Source organism: Nelumbo lutea, chromosome 4 (genome assembly GCF_056320005.1).
Source record: "Nelumbo lutea isolate HS-2025 chromosome 4, American lotus-T2T, whole genome shotgun sequence".
NCBI classification, from domain to species: domain Eukaryota; kingdom Viridiplantae; phylum Streptophyta; class Magnoliopsida; order Proteales; family Nelumbonaceae; genus Nelumbo; species Nelumbo lutea.
In genome coordinates, this window is record NC_142687.1 from 82,967,376 (window position 1) to 82,991,391 (window position 24,016).

Genomic DNA, 24,016 nt, shown 5'->3' on the forward strand with positions numbered 1-24,016 from the left:
GTATCTGTTGGGATATGGCATCCAAAACTTCCCACTAAGGACAATTATATTCTCATTGTTGGGCCAAGATCTAACAAACGACTCCTGGACCCACCCAAGTGCCAGGGAAAGCATCTAAGCGTTGGATGAGCATCAGAGAGGAAAGCTGACGTGGGCGATGATAACACCTTCAGGGGAAGCCAATAATTTTAGTGGGGCGCGCCAAAATAGTTTTTTTTTGGCGGCAATTTGGCGGGTGGGATGGGCTTTGGGGGAGGAACTGGGAACAAATGTTTGGGATCAAGGGTATTTTCGTAATAAAGAAACAAGAAAGCCCAGCTAGGGTTTCGAGTTGTACTGGAACTGGGGTGGTAAAGGGCAGGGTTATGTATTTGTGTCGGTTCGTTTTTTTATTTCTTCATCTCCTCCTCTCCCTTTCTCGCTCTGCATGACTGCATGTCGGTTCCCTTATTTAGCTACCCACATTCCTTCTCTCTCTCTCTCTCTCTCTCTCTCTCGTCTTCCTGCCAACCGTTACAGCTTAAAGATCATAAGCCTTCTATCTCTCTTTCTCTCTGGTTTTAGAGGTTGACAATAAGGTTCCCTGTTCTGTTCTGTTTGATCACTGCTTCACTCAGTCAAGATCTGATCCATTTCCTCATATCCCAGCATTTCTCTCTGTCTCTGTTGCTCCAATTTACTATACTTATTCCCCGGGGATCTCAGATCTCTTCCTTAAATGCAATAGTTCCTTTAACTGGAATTGTATTAGATCTTTCGTCTTTCTTACTCTCTCTGAGCCGCACTTCACTCTCTCTTGTTTCTTCTTGATAATGGTTGGAGAGGGTATCTTTGTAGCTTAGTAGTGTGTACGTAGATCAAGTGATCAACTCTACTTTGACGGGTCGACCCTCCTTTCTGGGTTTATTTTAGATCTTCAAAAGTGGTAATAGAGATGATGGATCTGAGTGAAAAGGTGAGTGATCATGACTCTGTATTCCTTGTTGGGTTTTCCATTTGCGGTGTATCATGTATGATGGGTTGCATACCCATTATTATTACTTTCGATTTGAGAGGGCTGATTGTGTTGCTTTCTATTCGAGTTTTCCTTTTCAGGCACAGGGATCGGGGTCTGAAGACATTAATACTTCATTGGAAGAAAGCCAGGCGAACGAACTCAAGAAGAGCTGCACAGATTGCCGAACGACAAAAACCCCTTTGTGGAGGGGCGGTCCGGCTGGGCCTAAGGTGATCATCGAACAAAAGCTATTTACCTTGTTTCGATTCTGGGGGTTGAAGTTTTGTTGGGTTTATCACTGTTGTCTTGATCTTATGTTGGTTTTTCCATGTGTATTCCATTCCTTTCCAGTCGCTCTGTAATGCTTGCGGGATCAGATACAGGAAGAAGAGGAGGGCTATCCTGGGTCTGAACAAAGGAGGATCGGACAAGGAGAAGAAAGAGAGCAAGAGTAGTGGCAGCAGGAATAACAAGCTGGGCGTATCGTTGAAGCAGCTGAATTTGCTGGCTTTGGGAAGAGAGGTTCTATTACAGAGATCGATGATAGCGAAGCAGAGGAAGTTGGGAGAAGAAGAGCAAGCGGCCGTACTGTTGATGGCTCTCTCCTGTGGTTCTGTGTATGCCTAAAACAGAAAATTAGTGGGAGAAAGAGCCCTAACCACAGCACCTTCCATTTCCTTTCTCACTCTACTCTTGGCTTTTATTTTAACCCTTCTACCTTTTATTGTTATTTGTTTTTCTTTTCATTTTTGTTTTGTGACGAGAAGATTAGAATCTGAATTTTGAAGAAGAGATCAGATAGAACGGAGCTGAAGATTGAAGAGAATGGATGGAGCAAATCCATGTTTCGCTAATATAATATTATTGAGTTGTTTTTTCCCCTTTTTTTGTGTTGATGGAGGATTAGGATAGAGAAAGAGAGAGAGAGATCAATCAGAAAATTTCTGAAGTTTAGTGTATAATGATAATGTTGAGATACTATGGGGAATATATATTTTTCATGCTTTCTTATTCCTTTTTTTTTTCAAGTACACCGATTAGCCCATAATCTACGGTTCAGTAACTAACCATCACAACTACTATTTCCTGGTCGCGCCTGCGCATTTGTTTATATTAATTAATCACGTTAAGGATTTGTTTGTTTGGTTTCTACTTTTTTTACGGAATTCAACTTCCACCATTGACCATACCACCACAAATGTTCCTGGATTTTGTATGTTAGGGCTTCTTTCTTTGCGCCCCTCTCTCTCTCTCTCTCTCCATGTTGTATGCGGAAGAATGAAACCCTGTATCTTTTGCAATCAAATGCTCCGAGCACATATCATCCACCTATGCATGGCTGTGCACATGACATCCAGTACATCTCTTTACATACATTGGGAATATCTACAGGATGTGTGTGTAGAGTTTTTATTTGCAAAGAATTCAGATTAGAATATTCTTCGTAAGCAATATAAGGACAAGTGGCTAGGCTAGCTGTGAACTTCTTGATCAAATGTTTTGATTTGTAATCTTACTTAAATTGGATCGACCCGATTCGGTTTGGGTTTATGTTGGACCACCAAATTTGCGATCTTTTATTAGTCCATACCTCGGTTTGTGTTTGATTGATGAATTGATATGTAAAGGAATAAAAATTAAGTGACAAAAGTCAAGAGCGCATACGCTTGTTTGTCCTGTAAAAGTAGCCATTTGTGCAAGAATTTAATATCCAGACTCCAGAGCTTTTGGGGTTCAATGGCTTAAATCTTGTTTGTGCGTGTAACCTCTTTTGTCTTTCTCTTTATCATAACTTTTAGCAGTCACGTGGCAGGAGCTGTTATATGTTTTAGGGTCCAGTGGTTATATACATTATCAATCAATATTAGAAAGTGCATAGATGTTTTTCACATGACAATTTATGATGATTATGATGATAATAGTAAATAATATTAAATAATACGTTTTCAAAATTTTTTATATTTTGATATTTATAAAAGTTATTTTTATTTCACATTTATTTTTGTTTAATATAAAAAATATATGATATTAGAGAGGTGTCCAAACGTTTTTTATATTTTTTTGTATTTTTTATATTTATGTGTGTTTTTATATTTTTTAATGTTTATTTTTATTATTATTTAATTATATCATCAAGGATTTAGCCATTTGAACTAAAAAGGTTGAATTTATTATCATCAACATGGTTAATTAATTTAGGTTTCAATGAAAGAATGAAAGTTAATGCCCTAAATATAAGACTTAATGAGAGAATTAAATAAGGAGAAATGTAGTAGTTCATATTACCAAATTTAAAAATAGGGGTATTCTAGTCTAGAATTCAATAAATGTTAATTAGAATTAGTACCTTAAACATAAGACTTAATGAGAGGAACTTGAATGAGGAGAAAAGTAGTTATCAAATTTCATTTTTGTGCTTACAATTAGAGAATAACAAAAACAAAAATTGTGGTATTTTAGTCAAATAAAAGTTCTATACCTTCATTCACACTTTCAATATATAGTAGTATAGATGTATTATGACATAAACATAATAATAGTTTATCCAAATTTGAACTTTGGGTTTCTCTCCAAAGCCCCTTTATGCATGTTATATTTATCTCTTTCCCCTTATCATTCAATTGATGGAGTGTAATTACTGAAATTAATTGGACTAGGTGTTTGGAATTCAATAAAGAAATGAAAATATACATATTACTAATGTTTTAAACTCGTTGTTGACCTGGCTGGTTGAACCGTTCAAACTATCACTCGGCCTTGATTTTGGGTATGGTTCTGTTGAATCCCACCAATCAATCAAAAAACGTTTATTTGATAAAAAACCATCAGACTTGGGTGGTTCAATTGTCGACTCGTTTAAATCGTCACACAGCATTGATTATGGGTTCGATTCTATTGAAACCCACCATTTTATAAGAAAATGTTGATTTCATAAAACACTGTCCAACTTGGGTGGTTTAACCATTGGTACATCCGATTTAGTCACCAAGTTGCGGGTTGCACACTCAATGTATGTGCAAACTTTCGGAGGCCATAACTTTGCACTTTGATGCCCGATTGGGGTGATTCTTTTTATTTATTTTGTTTTATTTTATGTTTGGTAACTTTTCAAGATCTATGTGTCTGAAGGCCTTGCTATTTTTGCCAAAAAAATCTTTTTTGGTCTCAAATCTTAAATTGTAATATTTTTTACAAATAAAAAAAATAAAAATTGAATCAAAAACATACATTGACTATAAAATAATACATATATTACATGTAAAACAAAATTGCTGATGTGGCATGATCTGACCCATTCGATCTGGGTGGTCTAACTGGTGACCACCATGACGTAAAGGCAAAAACGATTCGGCCTCCAGGTTGCTTTTTAAAACATTGCATGTTTTGAATTATGTCTAGTCTTGAAGTTGCTTTTCACTTAAAGACTGTCTATGTTTGTTTGCAATGCATTTTTATTTCACTAGTACAAATTCATGGGAGTGCAAATCAGAAAATTGCAATTTGTTTTTGCTTCAAGTTTTATTTTACTTTATCTACACTACAAATTTGCACTTTCATACTTTTGCATCAGTGCAAATGAAATTGCACTACAAAACAAATAAGTCTAGAAATGCACCATGCATGAAGCCAAATTGAGACATTGTTTTTTATGCATTTCACTCACACAGCCACACTTTTTCTATTTAATTTATTTTGTTTTCCTTCATAGAGTGCAATAATTTCCGAAAAATGATATATATATATATATATATATATTTTTTTTTTTTTCTTTTTTTCTGGTAGAACTATAGGGATGATTTACCTAATATTTTAAGAACCTTCTTCGAAATTAATTATTAGTGACGATTCATTTATCTAATGATATTCGTTTTTTGTTTTTTCTTCTTGTCTATATAACGGATTAGTTTGGGTGTCATTAGAGACTTGAAAAACTAGTTTTTTTTTTTTTTTTTTTTTCTGGTTGTTCTATGGTTTCCTCCACAAGTCAGGTATTTGTTAATCTTATTACTATTCCACCGTGCCAAGAGAAAATGGGAATTTGGTTCAATTATTATTGTTGTATAGGCTGTGTATGGTTGCAATGCAAATAAATTTGTACTGATGCAAAATTATGGCAGTGCACATGATTTGAGTATAAATTCTGACTTATTTTTGTTTCAAAATTTAGCTTATTTATGAAACATAATAAAGTAAAGGGTAAAATACAAAAACCTCCATTGACAATCATAAAATCTCCCCTATAGTTGCACTTTAGCAAAAGCCTCCTCTTGTTTATTAAAAAATTCAATAAAAGCCTCTCTTCGGTCAATGATCAAGTCAGAAAACGTCAATAGTTACGAAATTACCCCTAAGTGTCATTTAATTATTCTGAAAAGTACCATATATATTTTCCCTCAAACGAGCAATATGCTACATTTTCCTTTTATTTTTTGTCAGATAAGAAGAACGTAAACCCTAAAGTTGCAGCGGTGCTAATGCTCGGAATATTCCACTTCTTGGATATTCATCCATGTTCCAGCAACTGTTCTTCACCTGAGACTATCATTGACTGGAGAGTGTTCTCATATTTCCGTTTTGAAGCTTACTATCTGTGTTCATTCTTTGAAAATCCAAGGAATTCGGTTTCTTCACTGAGCTAAGGGTTCAACATCATATGTAGGTTTGAATGGATTTTTATTGGACTCTAGTGGGGTTTACTGTAGTTTATAGGCTTTCTTTGCTTCGTTTTCTTCCATTTTCGTTGTTTTAAACTTCCATTGGATTTTATTTCTCTATTGTAACTCATTGATTGACTTCATCAAACTTCACTCCAATTCATTGATCTATATTAACCGGTGCACAAAATTACAAAAAGAGGAAATAAGAATCAAGAATACGATGCATTTTTAGAACGGTGCAAATAATTATAATGTATTGGAATTTGACCTTGGAAATTTGCTTAAATCGATTCATATCCATATTTACAAGCTTAAACCCCTCTCTCCCTTGGTTATTCAACAGGTCTTTTCACATATGTTTGTTGTCTCTAAGGCTAATAGGGGATTCAAGGATTTTGGTCTCCGTTACAAAGCAAGAATCCCCACCTCATTTTGCAAAATATCAGTGTTAAGACATGCTGAATAGTGCCAACGGCTACCTCATTGGCTTTGTAACAGAGGTATAATGTCAATGGCTATCTCTCCTTGATTGAAAGAGAGGGAAGAAATCGCCAAAGATGAAGAAAATGGAAAGGAAAAAGAGGGTCAATAGAATTCCTTGAACCCTTGTCCTGCGTTCCTCGAACCCTTTGCTGTGTTCCTCCTACTACTCTCCAGAAAGAGGGTAAATAGGACGACATGAGAGGAAAAGAGGATAAAATGTCAACAGGAGTATTTTAGCGAAAATAGATGCAAATTAATTTGAAAAAGAGTAAAATAGGTATTTAAAAAAATTGATTCATCAGTTTAATGTTTTCCATCTTGAACATTGACGGAAGGGAGGCTTTTGTCGGGTTTTTTAAAAATCTAAGGAAAGTTTTTGTTAAAACAAAATTATAGGAGAGGTTTTTTATGATTGTCAGAAACTTTAGGAAAAGTTTTTATATTTTACCCTAAAGTATAATCTAAAACAAAATTAAATAAGAATTTACATTTTTTACATTTACATTGGCATGCATTTGTATTAATACAATTTTAAATGTGCACGGCAACCAAACACAACCACATTTTCAAAACATTGCTTTGCGATATGTGTTTGTTTTTTAGTAAAATGGAGAATATATATATATATATATATATATATATATATATTTTGTTTTTTTTTCCTTTTTAACACTGAAATGCGTTGTTTTTATGTAAATTTTAGGAAAAATTTTTGGTTGCGGTTGAGATCTAACAATTTGGTATATAGGATTTGGTCATAACCACTCAATCTGATAAAAGCATTGGACCCATATGAGGAAATTTCTGGTAGAACCAGCTGGCAAATCTATATATGCCTATAATAAAAGAGACAGTTTCATGCTCTTTGCTTTTGATGTAAAGGGTGGTGCCACCACCACAAACCTCAAACCCACTACTGCTATATCTGAAACAAACTTACTATTAGTTTAGGTTCTCATCATATTTTCTCATATAAGAAACCAATTTTATCATCAACCATTAAAGAACATAAAAAGGGTAAAAAATTAAGGGTTTTTTGCAGTTAAAGGCAACTTTTTGCCCTTAATAACAATAAACGTTAATATTTTTATATAATAACTAAAATAAGATAGTATTTTTGGAAAAATATCAAAAAAAGGGGCGGTGGATCGTCTTCCTCCTCTGCCTGCGAATGTATCCGCTTGGGCTATGATAATGTCTGAATGAGGTTCATGCGAAAAAGACAAATAATTTATAAATTGTGCCGGAAAACCGTTTAAATGGCCGGAAAACCACATTACAGCTGCTGATGAGTTTTTTTTTTTTTTTTTTTTTTTTTCCGATTTGCAGGATAGGACCAGGTACAAAAGCTTGGTCGGGCAACATCTTGATTTTGAAACAGTGAGATCGAGGTTGGAAGAAGGACGGTACTCTGGTTGCAGCTGAAAGTTCTTCTGTGATCTTCGTCACCTCTTTAGCAATGCGATTGTATTCTTCCCCAAGAACTCGTCCAGTCCTCTACCACAACTACACTTATGGCGAATCCAGTATCATCCAAAATCAAACCGCCAAATTCAATGCTTCTTAAGCGGTTGTATCCAGCGAAAAGGAGTGTCGGGCGCAGCTGTAATGTCTAATATTACAGACCGTAGAAAACTCACCCGCTTCAGGACCAAGCTTCTGTACTCCTTTCGGACCGCTGAAAACTTATGGTGAGGGAATCTGCGATACGTAATTTTAGACATTACTGTTCATAAGAGATTAAATCCAATAGGTTTGATTGGTCAATTACATGAGAAATTGCACTTGCACACTTGGTTGAAAAATCAGTTTTTCTCTAGTAAAAAAAACCAATTTTGAACTTATCCCACATTGAATAAATACAAGGTTGGTTTTCAGTATTTCAATAGGAGTTGACTTACACTACTTAGAATTAGTAAAGGAGAGTATGGGGATTCGATACCACGCAATGTGCGCCCACGCGTGTGCGTGCGTGTGTGTGGCGCAATGAGGCGCTTTAGAGGTGCACTTGCTTGCACCCGCGTGGCTCGCGATGGGCGGCTTTGGTTTTGGTGTGTTGATCACCGTTGATCACTGTTGATGAGATCATTGGTTCGGGTGTGATCAAGAGGCACAATTCAAAGTTAACAGTCACCAACTGTTAACAACTTTTTAAACAGTCACAATGTTTGAAATTGTAACATTGTGACTGTTCAAGGTGTCGTCTCTAAACCAGCACCTACCTTTTCCTCATACCTCTTCACAAATTATTTAAGGAGCATGAATTAGACTCCAAAACACACAATTTCGAAATTCACTATTTCTCTCTCTCAGTCCGGTTTGCTACAGTCTCATAGAAGGTTTCTTTGGAGACTCTTCAACTTTGTTGGTTGCAGATTCTCGCCCAAGGCTCTATTGTATCCTGGGAACGAATTTGCCTGTAACCCAACAGCAAACTCAGTAAAACTGAGTGGGGGCAAATAACGTTCTAAAGACAATGTCTTCAAACACGCCTTAGAGATTCTCCTCCAAAGTTACAGTGACCCCATCTCCCCCAACAATTTTAGAACGTTATTCTACAATGGAGGCGGAAGCAAGTATGACTTCAATCAAGATGATGAACCGAGATCTTGTTTGACTATACCAGTTCGATGGAGCAAATTTCAGCTGATGGCAAGACAAGATGATCTTCTTTCTGACCACACTGAAGCTATACCATCTCCTAGACTCGAATTTGCAATCACTTCCTGAACCCACTGACAAAGACTCAGAGAAACTAAAGAAGGAAAGAGCAAAACGAGAAGAAGACTCACTTCTGTGCCGATGACACATACTGAATGCTTTATCAGACCGGCTCTACAACTTCTACAAGGAACTAACATCTCCAAAAGAAATTTGGAAGGCCCTGAAATTCAAATACAAAGTGCAAGAAGCAGGTACGAATAAGTATCTTATTGCAGAATATTTTGACTTCACCATGAACGACCATAAACCCATAATAGAGCAAGTTCATGAACTACAGATGATAGTCAATAAAATTCGATCCCTTAACATCATCCTTTCTGAATCTTTCCAAGTGGGAGCAATCATTGCCAAACTTCCACCCTCTTGGAAGGATTACAAGAAGAAGCTTCTGCACAAGGCTGAAGAATTTACCTTTGAGCAAATTCAGCAACACCTTCGTATTGAAGAAGAGTCTTAGTTTAAAGACAATAAGGATAAGACCCTGGCTGAAAGGAAAAATAGAACACTTACAGAAATGATAAATTGCATGTTGTTAAAAGCTAATGCACCCTTAAACCTGTGGGGAAAGCACTCCTAACAACCTGCCATTTACATAACAGAATTGTTTCTAGAGTTAATAACAAATGCCCATATGAATTATGGACAGGAAGAAAACCTAATTTAGCATATCTAAAAGTGTGGGGGTGCTTAGCATATTATAGAATTCCAGATCTTAAAAGAACCAAATTAGGACTCAGAGCTAAGAAAAATATGTTTGTTGGATATGCAGAACATAGCAAGGCCTATAGGCTTCTAGACTTAGAGTCCAACATAATAATTGAAACTAGAGATGTTGAATTCTTTAAAAATAAACTGTGTTTTGAACCTGCAGAAAATGAATCCACAAAAAATGACAGAGAAACTCAGATCTCAATACATGTTGATAATAATGAGACTGAAAGAAGAAATGACACAACTATAACACCTAAAATAGAACTTAGAAGAAGTCAAAGACAAAGAATAGAGAAACACTTAGGTTCAGATTTTATCTCTACTCAGTCAATTGTATTTTTGGTTGAGGTTGATAGAGAGAAGATTTTAAATAAAATACCCATTGTCATAAATATTGAAAATGATCAAAAAATCTGTAATGAGGCCATGACCTCTAGAGATGCTGCCTTTTGGAAGGAAGTTGTAAATGATGAAATTGATTCAATAATGTCAAATAACACATGGGTACTAGAAGTTCTGCCTTCAAGATCAAAACCAATAAAATGTAAATAGGTGTTTAGAAGAAAATACAACACAGATGGAACTATGCAAACTTTTAAGACTAGATTGGTAGACAAAGGATTTAGTCAAAATGAAGGGATTGATTACTTTGACACCTATGCACCAATGGCTAGAACAACTTCTATTAGAACACTTATAGCATTAGCATCCATTTATCACTTATCTGTTCACCAAATGGATGCTAAAACTGCTTTCTTAAACGGTGATTTAAATGAAGAGGTTTACATGGAACAACCAGAAGGATTTGTTCTTCTTGGAAACGAGAAGAAAGTTTATAAACTGGTTAAATCACTATATGGATTAAAACAAGCACCTAAACAGTGGCATGAGAAATTTGATTCTTGCATTCTAGCTTTTGGTTTTAAACATAATAGTGCTGATAGATGCATCTATTCAAAATTCACTGAAAATTATGGAATAATTATGTGTCTTTATGTGGATGATATGCTTATTGTGGGTACAAATATGGTTGGCATAAATGAAACTAAAAACTACTTATCCTCTGTTTTCAAGATGAAAGATTTAGGAGAAGTAGATACCATCTTGGGAATAAAAGTTAAAAAGCATAGTAGGGGCTATGCATTAAGCCAATCACAATATATTGAGAAAGTACTTGAGAAATTTAAGCATTTAGGGTTTAAAGAATATAACATGCCATATGATTCTAGTATAAAGCTAGTAGAAAATACTGATAGAGCAATTGCACAACTTGAGTATGCTAGTGCAGTAGGGAGCTTGATGTATGCTATGCTTTGTACCAGACCTGATATTACATTTGTAGTAAGTAAATTCAGTCGGTTTATAAGTAATCCCGATGTAGAGCACTGGAAGGTAGTTGGGAGAGTTCTTGGGTATCTCAAGAGAACATTGGAACTTGGCTTGTTTTATTGTGATTATCCGGTTGTACTAGAAGGGTACATTGATGCAAATTGGATTACCGGTAATGGAGATAACAAGTTCACATCTGGATGGATTTTTATCCTTGGTGGGGGTGCGATCTCTTGGGTATCCAAGAGACAAACTTGTATATCTCACTCGACCATGGAATCCGAATTCATAGCCTTAGCGGCTGTTGGAAAATAGGCTGAATGGATTAGGAATTTATTATTTGATATAAAACTTTGGCCTAGTCCTATGCCTCCAATTTCCATTTACTGTGATAGTGAGGCAATTCTGTCAAGGGCCTACAGTGGTATCTTCAATGGTAAGTCCATACATATAAGTCTGAGACATGAATTTGTTAGGCAACTGATTCAAGATGGAGTCATCACTATAACCTATGTGAGGTCAAGTAAAAACTTGGTTGATCCTCTTACCAATGGTTTAGCCAGAGAATTGATAAGAATGACAACCAAAGAGATGTGATTAAAACCCTTTACTTAGTCACCTATAATGGTAACCCAATCTGAATTGAAAAGCCATCAGTATTGGGTTTAATGGGCAACAACAAGTTACAACAATGTGACTGTTAGCACTGACATTGAGAAATTTCCCATCACAACATAAATAGTACTGTCCGTTATGATGAGAGGTTGAGATAAACTCTTAATGAAGTTTTGAAATGTGTCAAATAACGGAGCACATAGTGGAACTTCACCTATGTGAACATAGAAGTGGTGTCGCTTCTCATGAGGGTTTGGGTTTGCTCTCCGGATTGTTCATGAAACCAGGAAAGAAGCACATGGCCATAACAGTGCTGAACAAAATTTGAAATTCTTGCAGAGACTGAACATTTTTATGTGTATAGGTGTCTCCGGTTTGTCTTGAGAGTAGTTGGTTTAAGGTCTTACCACCAATAACTTTGACAAGGCTTTGAGATAACTATACTAACAAGAGGTTTAAGTTGATAAACACCTTATGTATGCATAACTGTGTCATAGTAGTTTGGATTGAGAGAGAACTATGTAATTGATCAATCAATGTGGGGGATTGTTGGATTTTAATCTCATAAGAGATTAAATCCAATGGGTTTGATTGGTCAATTACATGAGAAATTGCAAAATTGCACCTGTACACTTGGTTGAAAAATCAAAATTTCTCTTACAAAAAAAAACCCAGTTTTGAACTTGTCCCACATTGGATAAATACAAGGTTGGTTTTTCAGTATTTCAATAGGAGCTGATTTACACTCCTTAGAATTAGTAGAGGAGAGTATGGGATTCGATACCGCACAACGCGCGTGCACGCATGTGCGTGCGTGTGTGTGGCGCAATGAGGCGCTTTAGAGGCGCACTTTGCTCGCACCCGCATGGCTCGCGATGGACGGCTTTGGTTTTGGTGCGTTGATCACCGCTGATCACTGTTGATGAGATCAATGGTCACGATTCGATCGGGTGTGATCAAGAGGTACAATTCAAAGTTAACAGTCACCAACTGTTAACAACTTTTTAAACAGTCACAATGTTTGAAATTGTGACTGTTCAAGGTGCATTCTCTAAACCAGCACCTACCTTTTCCTCATACCTCTTCACAATTATTTAAGGAGTATGAATCAGACTCCAAAACACACAATTTCGAAATTCACTATCTCTCTCTCTCTGTCAGTCCGGTCTGCTACAGTCTCACAAAAGGTTTCTTTGGAGACTCTTCAACTTTGTTGGTTGCAGATTCTCGCCCAAGGCTCTATTGTATCATGGGAACGAATTTGCCTGTAACCCAATAGCAAACTCAGTAAAACTGAGTGGGGGCAAATAACGTTCTAAAGACAGTGTCTTCAGACGCGCCTCAGAGATTCTCCTCCAAAGTTACAGTGACCCCATCTTCCCCAACAATTACAGTTAAGAGTGTCCGAAAGCGGTTGTCTCCAGCGAAAAGGAGTGTCGGGCTCCTAGCTTGAGTCATCAGCAGTGCCTATTACCTTTTTTTGATACGATTCCTCTGTTTCTCGACCTGGCTAGAAAAATAGACAACTGCTGCGGAGTCCATTTGCAGTTTTGCAAATAGACAGCCGAACAACTTTCGGACCAAGCTAGGAGCCATTGAGTCAACTGACTCAATAGGACTCAATAGACAGATGGACAAATAGACAATAGTGTTTAATGCAGTGTCCGAAAGTGGTCTGACTCATCAGTAACTTGCTCCTGGCTCCTAGCTTGAGCCATTGAGTCATCAGCATCGAAAAGGAGTGTTCGGAAAAATATAGAGACAAAGGAGGAAGACGAATCATTCAAACCATTATTCTCTATTGCCCTTTTTTGATATTTTTATAAAAGTTATCCCATTATAATTATTATATAAAAATATTACTTTTTACTTATATTAAGGAAAAAAAGTTGCCCTTAAACCCAAAAATTAACACAAAACTCAAAAATTGAGCCGATAACAGTATTTTTGAGATAGTGTTTTCAACTCATCATTGACCCAGCAGTTAAATCATTCAAACCATTATTCGGCTTTGATTCTGGGTCGGTTCTATTGAAATCCATTGTTTAGTCAAATATCAATGACCTGGTCAAAAACTGTCTAATCCAGGCGGTTCAACCATTTGACCCAATCATTGGGTCATGGGTTGCACACTTAATGTATGTACAAATTTTTGGAGGCCATAATTTTGCACCATGATGTTCGATTGGGGTATTTTTGTTCTGATTTTGGGTAAGTTTTCGAGATCTATGTGACCTAAGGTGTGGTATGCGCCTTGCCCCTCTACTTTTGTTAAAAAAACTTTTTTTTGGCCTCAATTGCAATTTATAAAAGACTGAATTAAAAATAAATAAATTAAATATAAAATAATACATCATATAAAATATAATTATAGTTGTTTACATATACCTATACACATATATATAATTTACATAATACTAATAAAACAGGGTTTGACTCATTTGATCTAGACACTTGAATCGATGACCCACGACCCAGCAGAGGAGGTCAGTTTTTAAAACATTGGTTATGAGTCTTTGCCGCCATTTACACACTTATGCCTCATTATTATGATATCTACGCTTCATTTTTTTTTTGAAGATAAAGCTTAATAGCTGATCATAAACCTGTCAGACATATAAATAAGGCATATAAATATAGTAGTAGTAAATAAGACATATATAAATAAGGCATATATAAATAAGACATAAAAATAAGGCATAATAGAGTTGTGACCACCAACAATGTGTGCTCAAACTTGAAAATATTTAGCCACGTGTTCACCTCCATTGGTACTGTAACACGACCTATAGGCTTGTCTTCTTCTCCACTGAATCCTATTAGTGGGGCATCTGCAGGTTTTAGATTGATTTGCTATAGTTGCAACTTGTCAAATGTTCCTTTGAAGAGGATATCGGCTGAACTGCCTAAGTCCACCAAGATCCGCTTTACTTCAAAGTCATTGATGATCATCTTCATGACCCGGGCGATGTCATGAGGACACTGAATTCCACGGGCATCATCCCGATAAAGTAGATTGGTTCTTCGGTTTGTGGTTACTTGGGTGGGTTCTCTGCTTCATGCTTTAGCTCTCGGGCTGACGTTTTCTCGGCTGCTAGTGTACACCCCACTACAATAGATCCTCCAGTGATCATATTAATCACCTCGCGGATCGGTCTTTCTTCTGGCAGCGGGCGACGTGGCTGCTCATTCTGTTTACTGCTCTCTAGGGTGTCTTTTTTCCGATCTCCCTATTGGCTCTCTTGTTCTTTTTCTTCGCGCAAAATGTACTTCTTTAAGTACCCATGACAGATTAGCTCTTCGATCTCATCGCGAAGGTTTCTGCAGTTTTCTGTGTTGTATAAGGGTCCCAATGAAAGTGACAATAGATGTTCGGGTTCTTAGTCGCTGGGTCTGCACGAAACTTGGGTGGCCATCTGACAATAGAATCTGTCCCCGCTTCGCGTTCAGGGGAGTATAGTTCGCTCTCTCCACTAGCGGGGTCCTGGAACGTCGACCCGACCTATAACTTCGCAAGGGGGACTTACTCCTCGAGCTTGGGGACTTGCTTCTTTGCTTGGGGGACTTACTTTTTTTCCTTTTGTTGCTACTCATTCCTTCTTCCTCTCTCTTCCTCTTTTCTCCTGGCTGGTTATCGGTTTTCTGGTTTGTCTCTTGTTCTGTGCTGATAAACTGATTGGCCAACTTGAGGAATTCAGTGATGTTCTTTGGCTTTTGGGCCACGATATGCCACTTGAACTCTTTGTGGGTGATTCCTTTGTGTGTTGTAGTGAGATGTACTGCTGGGTTAAGGTCTAGTATTTAAAGGCATGTCTCATTGAAGCGCTTGATGTAGCTCCGAATCGACTCTCCTTCCTTCTGCACCGCATTCAAAAGGCTCTCCTATGACTTCGGACACTCCTTACTAGTGATGAAGTGGGTTGTAAACATATCCGCGAACTGTGTCCAGCTTTTGATGGCACCTGACACGAGGTTTCTGTAGCAGGTTTGAACTACTCTTCTGAATGTGGTGGAGAAAGCCACACACATACAAGCCTCGTCGGCCCCAGCGAGATGCATCTAGGACTGGAATGCGTCTATGTCATTGTTGGGATTAAAGGACCCATCATACTTGTCTAGAGGCAACACCTTGAAATCTTTTGGCATCGGGGCCACTAGGAGCTCGGGTGATAGGGGGAAGGCTGGCTCAAAAGAGCAGGTGTTGTTTCTGTGGCCACCGGACTCACATCCTCTCTTTCTCGACCTTGATCTGTTGGATGGCTGGGCTTTGCTGGTGGATCATTCCTTGCTAATGAACGGTGAGTCTTGCGGCGTCGCCACTGCTACTTCTTTGGTGGAGGAGCATTTGTACTACTGGCCTCTGTGTTGTCAGGTGCTTCGATCTTACTCCAAATAGTAGGGCGAGGTGGTTAAGAGATTCTCCTCGCTGCTTCCTCTTCATCGCGTGCTCGGTGCTGGCTGTTGCACGGAACCGAGGGGTCTCTTCTCGAGCCCACGCCTTGGGCCCTGAGCTAATGATCTTCATGAGAATTTTGCTGACTGCGCCTCTCGGGCTGGTTGGGTTCGGGCCTATCCCTTGAGCTCTCTCTTTGGGAAGTTGGGGGAGTACGTCGATCGCGTACTATACCCCGCGACGAGGTCTGTCCCAAGGGAGGGACTGGTACCTGCGAAGTTCTTTCCCCACATGGGGGGGGGGGGGGAGGAGACTGGCGGATGTTCTGGTGAGCCTGGTGCTAATTCTGGTTTTGGATTTTCCCTTGATGATGGTTTGTCGGTCGGCTTGGTTGCAGTGGTGGGAACTACTGCTGATATTGTTGGTAAAAATAGTACTATTGAAACTGCTAGAACTGGTGGATATGCTGCATTTGGATCTGCATCGTTCGAATGCTCTGGATGAGGTTGTTGAACTGGGAGTGCTTGACCCCAAGGGGAATCATGATAGGCTCCGAGAACATGGCGTTCACCTGGGGGAGTGAGGAACTCACTTGTTGGGTAGTGTGCGGCACAAACAATGATGGGACCTTGGAGATGGTCAGGGGAATGGTGAACTGGATGATAGTCATCGAGGGTCCTTGGGGAGCGACTATCTGTTGCTCTTGCCCCCCAGTAATGTTCATGTTACTCTTTCCGTTGTATCTGAATGATGCCATTGAGGTTGAAACTGAGTCTGAGACTGTAATCAGAATTGGGATGACCTTTCGGTCGTTCTCACAGGTGATGTCAATTGATAGTGCACGATCTGGATACTCCTAGCTGGAAGATGACCTGGACCCTGGTTGCGTGGCGAGCTAGACCAAGCTGCAAAATAAAGGACCGGAGAACCCGAGGTGGCTAACTTGTCGATGCCATTTCAATTCCTAAGTCAGTACTGTATTGTGGATGCAAGTTGAATACTTGAGTGCTAGAGTGATAGTGAGCAAATAATCGCGCGTACCTGTACCCTGGAGGGATCGATGCTCTTATATAGCTGAGTTATCATGGATTTCCTGAAATAGTTCCGGGATCTGTGGCCTAGGTGAATGAGATCCATTTTCGCTTTAGTCAGAGAGTAACGTATTAGTCAATGAAGTTTATCGTCGCCGCTCGATCCGGGCGGGGAAAGGATAAGGCTTGCTATTACGCGGGGTGATCCCATGATGTTTGGAGTCTGCTGGGAAGCTTCTGGAATCAGTTACGTGTCACTTCGGCTCCTAAGCCCTGAACTTGATTAGGCGCCGGGGTGACTTTATGCCGAAGTGGTGTTATGCCGAAGTGGCATAATGCCGAGGTGGCAGAAGATCCGAACTCCATAAACTGCTGACTAGGCTCTCCTTGTTGAGTTGTCATTCCATGGGCAGATTGCGTCCACGTGACCTTTACTTATTAGGTCGCGCCAAATTACCCCTCATCAGTTTCATTTTGAAAATTTAAATAAGAATGCTGTACTAAATAGTCTTTTTCATCTTTTTGTTAACAAATACCTACAATAAGGAGTATTTAGTCAATTGTTAGAAAAATAAAAAATACTTTAAGATAATATGTTAACAGTAAGGGTAGAGTTAGTCAATTTCCTAAAATTTAGGTGTACTTTAAATTTTCCCTATTGAATATAATGAGAAAAGGCAAAACTATTCTAATGTCCTCAGGCCATGGTTTAAAATATCGATACGATATGCCCCATATCAGGCGTATCGTATCGTATCTTTTGAAAAAGATATGCTCTGAAATGCCTGTTTTCAGGTGTTTTAGAACCCCAACTTTTTTTTTAATAATAAAAAACATACTTTTAACTTCCCAAAACCAACATTAAAAAAAAAAATAGAGTTTCAACCATTTTTAAGTACCAATACGATACTACCAATATGCATATCATATCCATACTTTGAACCTTACCTGAAACCTATCTAACCTGTTTATGTATGACACAAACAGATGATATATATATATTTGATGGATACGTATGTTCATAGAAGGGCCGTCACTCGATTGGATTCTAATTAATATGATCCAATTGAAATCCAATCCAATTACGCCTGGTCCAGAAATCCATATGCCATTCCTTTTCAAATGGTGGATTTGTAAGACCCCTTATTATTTGAGATATATAGTAGGCAAATTAACCTCACAATAAGTCCCTTCTGCCAAGTGAAAGAGCTCTGGAATATGGTACTCTCCTCAAATTATGCTATATTCAAAATTTTGGTGGGCCTTTTTAAAACCCCTTTTCTCATTTCTGACTTATCTTTGACAAATTAACCTCATAACAAGTCCCTTCAGCTAAGCAAAGCAACTCTCTGAAATATGACATTAGCATCAGATTATAGTAAATTTAAAATTTTGATATCTTTTACAGCGAGTTCACATGGGCTCCTCATAAAACGCTCCACACATACACATCCAACCATGCAATGGAAACATCTCACTATGACAAGTATGGGAGATATTTCTAATTTACAGTTGTATGTGCATGTGGGGCACATTCTGTGGAGAGTCCATGTATTAATTGGGATTTGCTCTTCATAGAACACACTTCACAGATATATCTCATCGTGTATTAAAAACATCTTCTATGAATAATAACATATAAATACAGGAGATGTTTTCGATACATGGTGGGATGTGCCTGTGAAGTTGGTGTGAAGAGTAGATTCGAACTCAATGCGAATTCTTTTAAATGTGTTCAATGGGAAGGTCTTGCTGGGGAGACCAAACCAGCCCCCCACCAGATTACCCCCCACAACGTCCCACAACATTTCTTCACCATGTATTGGGAATATCTCCCCATGATATATCAAAAATTTTGATATCATCATCGGGAGATGTTCCCAATACATGGCAGAGATGTTCTGTGGGACGTTATGAGAGACAATCTTGTGGGGAACTGATTTGAACTCCTTGCTGGGAGATCTCTTCTCCCCCAATATTATGAATTATTTATTATTAAAGAAATGCTTGAGCTGCATCGTTAATACTAACTGAAGAAAGAACAAATCAAAGCGGATTCTTCTTTCTAAAATGTGTGAACAATCAGAAAATGTCGACCATATATTTATATAATGCTTCTTTGTTCAGGCTTGTTGCTTTGGTTTGCATTTGTGAATACATGGGCCACATCAAAACAGATACCTTTACCTTGGGTCATTGTCTGAAGCTCTCGGTTCTGTAAATCTTCTGTCTGATCGACGTAAAAGATTATAACTTAGAATTCTGGAATGTAACTCTTAGGAGCTACTAACCCTATCTTATTAGTTATTACAGACTATATATGTATCTAATCCAAATATCCAATGCGAGTCCATACCAGAGTACCCCCTATTTATTATATGTACCAAAAAAAAAAGGGTAAATTATAAAGACCCCCTTGTACTATGGGGTCAGTGACAAAATCCCCTCTGTACTTTTTGTTTGCGATAAAGACTCCCTGAATTTTAACTGTTATACAAAGACCCCCTTGGCCGTTAAATCAGATGATGAAAAGCATTAAATTACCAAAATATCCCATTAAACTTTTTCTATTTTCTTTGTCTTGCCCCTTTTCTCTTAAAACCTATTTAACCTATTGTTTTCCTTTTTTTTGACTTTCACTTCACATATCATGATTATGGCGTTGATATTTTCATCTTGATTGAAGCTGCTTTGACTCTTTCCCTCTATTTCAATTCTTTTTTTTCCTGTCTGTACTCTTGTAAAAAAAACGGAGAGAGGAATCTGGTTTCAGTCCAGGCAGTTTCAGGAGGAAAACATCAAGGCCATAATCATGGTATGTGAAGTGAAAATCAAAATGAAGGAAAACAATAGGTTAAATTGGTTTTAAGAGAAAAAAGAGTAAGAAAAAGAAAATAAAAAAAGTTTAGTGGGATATTTTGGTAATTTAATGCTTTCCATCATCTGACTTAACGACCAAGGGGAGTCTTTGTCTAACGTATAAAGTTCAGGGGGTCTTTGTTGTAAAAAAAAGTACAGGGAGGACTTTGTCACTGACCCCATAATACAAGGGGGGTCTTTGTAATTTACCCAAAAAAAGAGTACCCTCTATATGCAACCTAAGTTCATGGACCGGGCCGGGCTGGGCTTAAGTTCTGGGTTATGTTTCTAAATGGAAAATTTTAAATATGTATAATATAGAACATTGAATATATAATATATGACATATAATGTATGTATACAATTTATGAATCTATATATATAATATAAAATAGATTAGAACTATAATATTAGATCATTTTATTACCAATCAACCATGTATTGGTTGATTGGTATTGCATATCCTATTGAGAAGCATGGATAAAGATACAGAAATGGATATAGTTGAAGCAACTATGATTGGATATATTATATATTAATAACACTAAGGCCCCGCTTAGTTCACGGAAATAGGGGTTTAGAATTGGAATTGAAATGGGCTGTTCCGATTCCAACTGTTTGGTTGGATGGAATTGGAATCTCATTCCTATTTCTGCTGGAATGGCATTCCCCTATTTCAGGGAATGATCATTCCCTACCCTTTCCTTGGAAATGAAATCCCATTCCTTCTTATTTTAATTCCCATCCTCATTCCTATCTGAACTAAACAGATTATAGAAATAAACCATTCCAATTCCGATTCCGAAAGATTTCGATTCCACTTCAATTCGACTGATACTAATAAAGGGTTGAAATAACTATGAATAAATCGTATATACATAAGGGGTGCACTTTTTAATTGTTTTAATGAAGATATACATTGTATTCAACAATAACGGGAGTCTAGAAAATGTAGACATCATGCGATAACTTTATTAATAATACCTCAAAGATGTTTGAACTTCCTGTCTACTAAAAATTCATTATAAGGCGCATCAAATTATTGTTATTCGACCAATGAATTTGATAGGTCATTGTTAAATCCATATATAGTCATATAATAAGTTTTAGCTGTGATCATGGCCCCTACCATAATAAGTTTTGCCATTGGATTTTTTTTTTTTTTTCTCAACTTAATTTGGAACTGATTCATGAAACAAAGTGTTTAAGGCACGATCATAACATAACATATTTATCCACATATATATATATATATATATATCCTGGCCTCTTCTATAATCAGGAATTGGAAATTTGCCTTCTACTAAACACCATGTTTGATTGGAAATAGGGCAGGTGATAAATATACGATTTATATCTTCAGAATCTCGACAGAACAATCATTTTGGATTGCAATTGGTATAAGAATTGAACAAAAAGCTGATAATCAACCAAACATTAATAAAAAAACACTTTTTAGAACCCCTTTTGGCAAAAAAAGAAGACAAAAGAAAGAAAGAAAAAACACTCCCAAAGACGGCTTTAAACTCGATATCTTGTCAGCTCTTCAAAATTTCGAAACAAAGGCGGTTTTGAAGAGTTCGCATCCTGTTAACCCTCTGGTTCATGGGAAGTGTGTATCTGCAAATAAAAAACAAACATGTTGTCTTCTTCAATTAACAGGGATTTAACGGGATCTCTCCCTTAACGATGGTCCAACCAATTGAACCGGACACTAAATGAAGAAAAACAACAAAATCCAAACTTCTCGACTTTCTCTCTCTAGCTCCAACTCTCCTCCCATCGTATCTCAATATGTTGTGACTAGACCACTGGCGAGATCACATCAACCGACTGTAAGTTCCTCTCCTATTCTCTTCGTCCTTTCCTTATTCAGTTATTCTTCTTCCCCTTTTCTTCTTGTAGATTATTTTTTTATTGGGTCAACTTCCTGAGTTTTAGTTCCAGACATGGTCACGGAGAGGAAGGATAATGAGAGTGTTCATGCGAACATTGAGGTCAAGTTTATGCACCAGGCAATCCAGCAGCTCCCAACAAAGAATAAAGTAGACTAGCAAGAGAGTAGACTGACAGAAATCTTGCCAATAATAGCTTGGTCACAGCTAGGGGCGTCAATTGGACTGGATTTGGTCCAATTCGATCCAGTCCAATGTGAGTCCGTTACAAATGGACCAGGTCCAATCCAATCCATGAATATTTTGGACCCTTTTGAACTGATCCAATTCAATGTTTGGACCATTCAATCTGTTCAAATTCATTTTGATTTAGATTGGTTTCAATCCAAATCTGATTCATTAACATCTATATTCTTATCTTATATTAACGGATCATATATTGACTTAATCCAACCCAATCCAATATAAATTTATTATGGATGAATCAGGTCCAATCCAATCTAATAAATATTTTGGACGGGATTGGCATAATGCAATATGTCTTGTTGGAGTTTGATATGTTTGTCATCAAACATAAATAGCGCAAGGGAAGAATATAAATTGGTAGCAATTGAAATTGGAGTTTGATATGTTTGTCATCAAACCTAAATGACCATTCTATTTATCCATCAATCAATTCATTTAATTGCTTTCTCTTTACCCCCGCTCCGTCCCCATCGTCATCACCTCAAATAACTGTGTTTCCACACCAAACTTTCTAATTTAATCCATTTTTTCAAAGGGTTCCGTTATAGGGATGACCGTTACTTGTAAAACTTTCTCTTGGTAAACTTATTAAAGAGAAAATGAAAACGATGGCTCGTTTTGAGAATGAACCAAATTCAAACAGGAAATGCTCTATTTTTTATATATCACTCTAAAATCTATAGAAAGTAAAAAATTGCAATAGAAGAATATAGAATTACTGTTAATTTTTGCTCATGGACAGAGATAGGATTTTCTAAAAAGCGAAAAACCTAGCGAACACCCTGTGCTTGTATGTTATGTTTTCAAGAGATCCAGACTCTGAACAGAGCTGCATGCCTCTCTCTCTCATACACACATACTCACAGCAGTTTTGCTGCTCTAGAAACACCATACTTCTTCCATTTGGTTTAGTTTAGAGAACCCAATTCGATTAGTTTGAAAACGATTAATTAAGAAAGATTTCTCTTGCTCCTTCCAACATTAATCGTGTTCTAGTTCTATACTAAATGGAACTTCTTTTCAAAATGGCCCACTCCTTAAAGAAGATAAATGAAGTGGTGAGATTTCGAAGTTCCTTCTCCACTTTGTATTCTTTCGGTTTTTGTCGTTTATTTTTTCTCTTCTCGTTTCATTTCAGTGTGTTGTTTGTTATGCGGTCATGTTGCGTTTGTCTCATCTCGTTGGTTGTTTTCAGTTCTTTCCTTGCTTTATGAATCTCATATTTATCAACCCGATTTGAATTACACCCCCCACCACAAAAAGGAGAACTGTTTTTCTGTTCTTCACGGGAGTATTCTTGACGCTTCCGAGACACTCCAAATGACATTTCATTCATGGACACAGAATGAATTGAATCGGATAAAATGGGGTACGTAGTTGGAAGTAACCATCTACCTTCCTTTTCTTTTAACCCAATTAAATGATTGATTCGTCAGGTACTGAGAGAGTCCATACACTGCTCTCATTCAGGCCTTCACCAGCATTCGAAGTTGACTTGTGCAACTCAAATGGCCAGTTCTCAGAAAATCAGAAAAATAGAACCCAGGACCCAGAAACCAGAGAGTAGTTATATTTTGAATATTTTAATGGCACTACTCGCCACTTGACTGAACGTCATCAGAATTTGAGCATCCCCATCGTCCCCTGCCCCTTCATCCATGAAGATAACCCACCTGCTTGCTTCACATATGCCGAAGAAAACCAATAAATTCCAGCCACCGAGGTGTGTACTGTAATCCACCATGACTGATAGAGAATCTCCCAGAATTCCATGTCACATGGTCTCTGGATTAGTGGATTTGATTCCACGGTCCCCAAATTCCCATTCGTCTTCCACCACCACCATGCAAATTACTTTTTTTTTTCCTGGAAAACGTAAGAAAAAGAAAGGAGAAAAGAATCACCTTTCAACTTTCCACCTTTTATATTATCATTAAAAACCGAAGGCTGAGAGTCTCTATACCCATTAACCTTCCCTCAATTCTGGCAAAGAGATCATTCAAAAAACACTCGAATAGAGCAGCTATGAATGCCCGAGAGACGATTACAGTTATAACAGTTAAAAAAAAAGAATG

The 24,016-nt window shown here is 37.5% G+C and overlaps 1 protein-coding gene across 1 annotated transcript; it reads left to right on the forward strand.

Annotated features, from left to right (window-relative positions):
- The first annotated feature begins 219 nt into the window (after positions 1-219).
- On the forward strand, positions 220-2,011 carry LOC148861379 (GATA transcription factor 15-like). Its single transcript, XM_088985178.1, has 3 exons — positions 220-955; positions 1,096-1,227; positions 1,349-2,011. The coding sequence occupies exons 1-3, from the start codon at positions 935-937 to the stop codon at positions 1,622-1,624; spliced, it is 429 nt and encodes a 142-aa protein (XP_088841304.1). The 5' UTR covers positions 220-934; the 3' UTR covers positions 1,625-2,011.
- Positions 2,012-24,016: the final 22,005 nt, after the last annotated feature.

What these genes read in the sequence shown, in the direction of transcription:
- LOC148861379 (XM_088985178.1), top strand. Translation starts at nt 935, where the DNA reads ATGATGGATCTGAGTGAAAAG. An exon ending in TGATGGATCTGAGTGAAAAG is followed by an intron (nt 956 to 1,095) that starts GTGAGTGATCAT and finishes TTTCCTTTTCAG; the next exon opens with GCACAGGGATCGGGGTCTGA. An exon ending in GCGGTCCGGCTGGGCCTAAG is followed by an intron (nt 1,228 to 1,348) that starts GTGATCATCGAA and finishes ATTCCTTTCCAG; the next exon opens with TCGCTCTGTAATGCTTGCGG.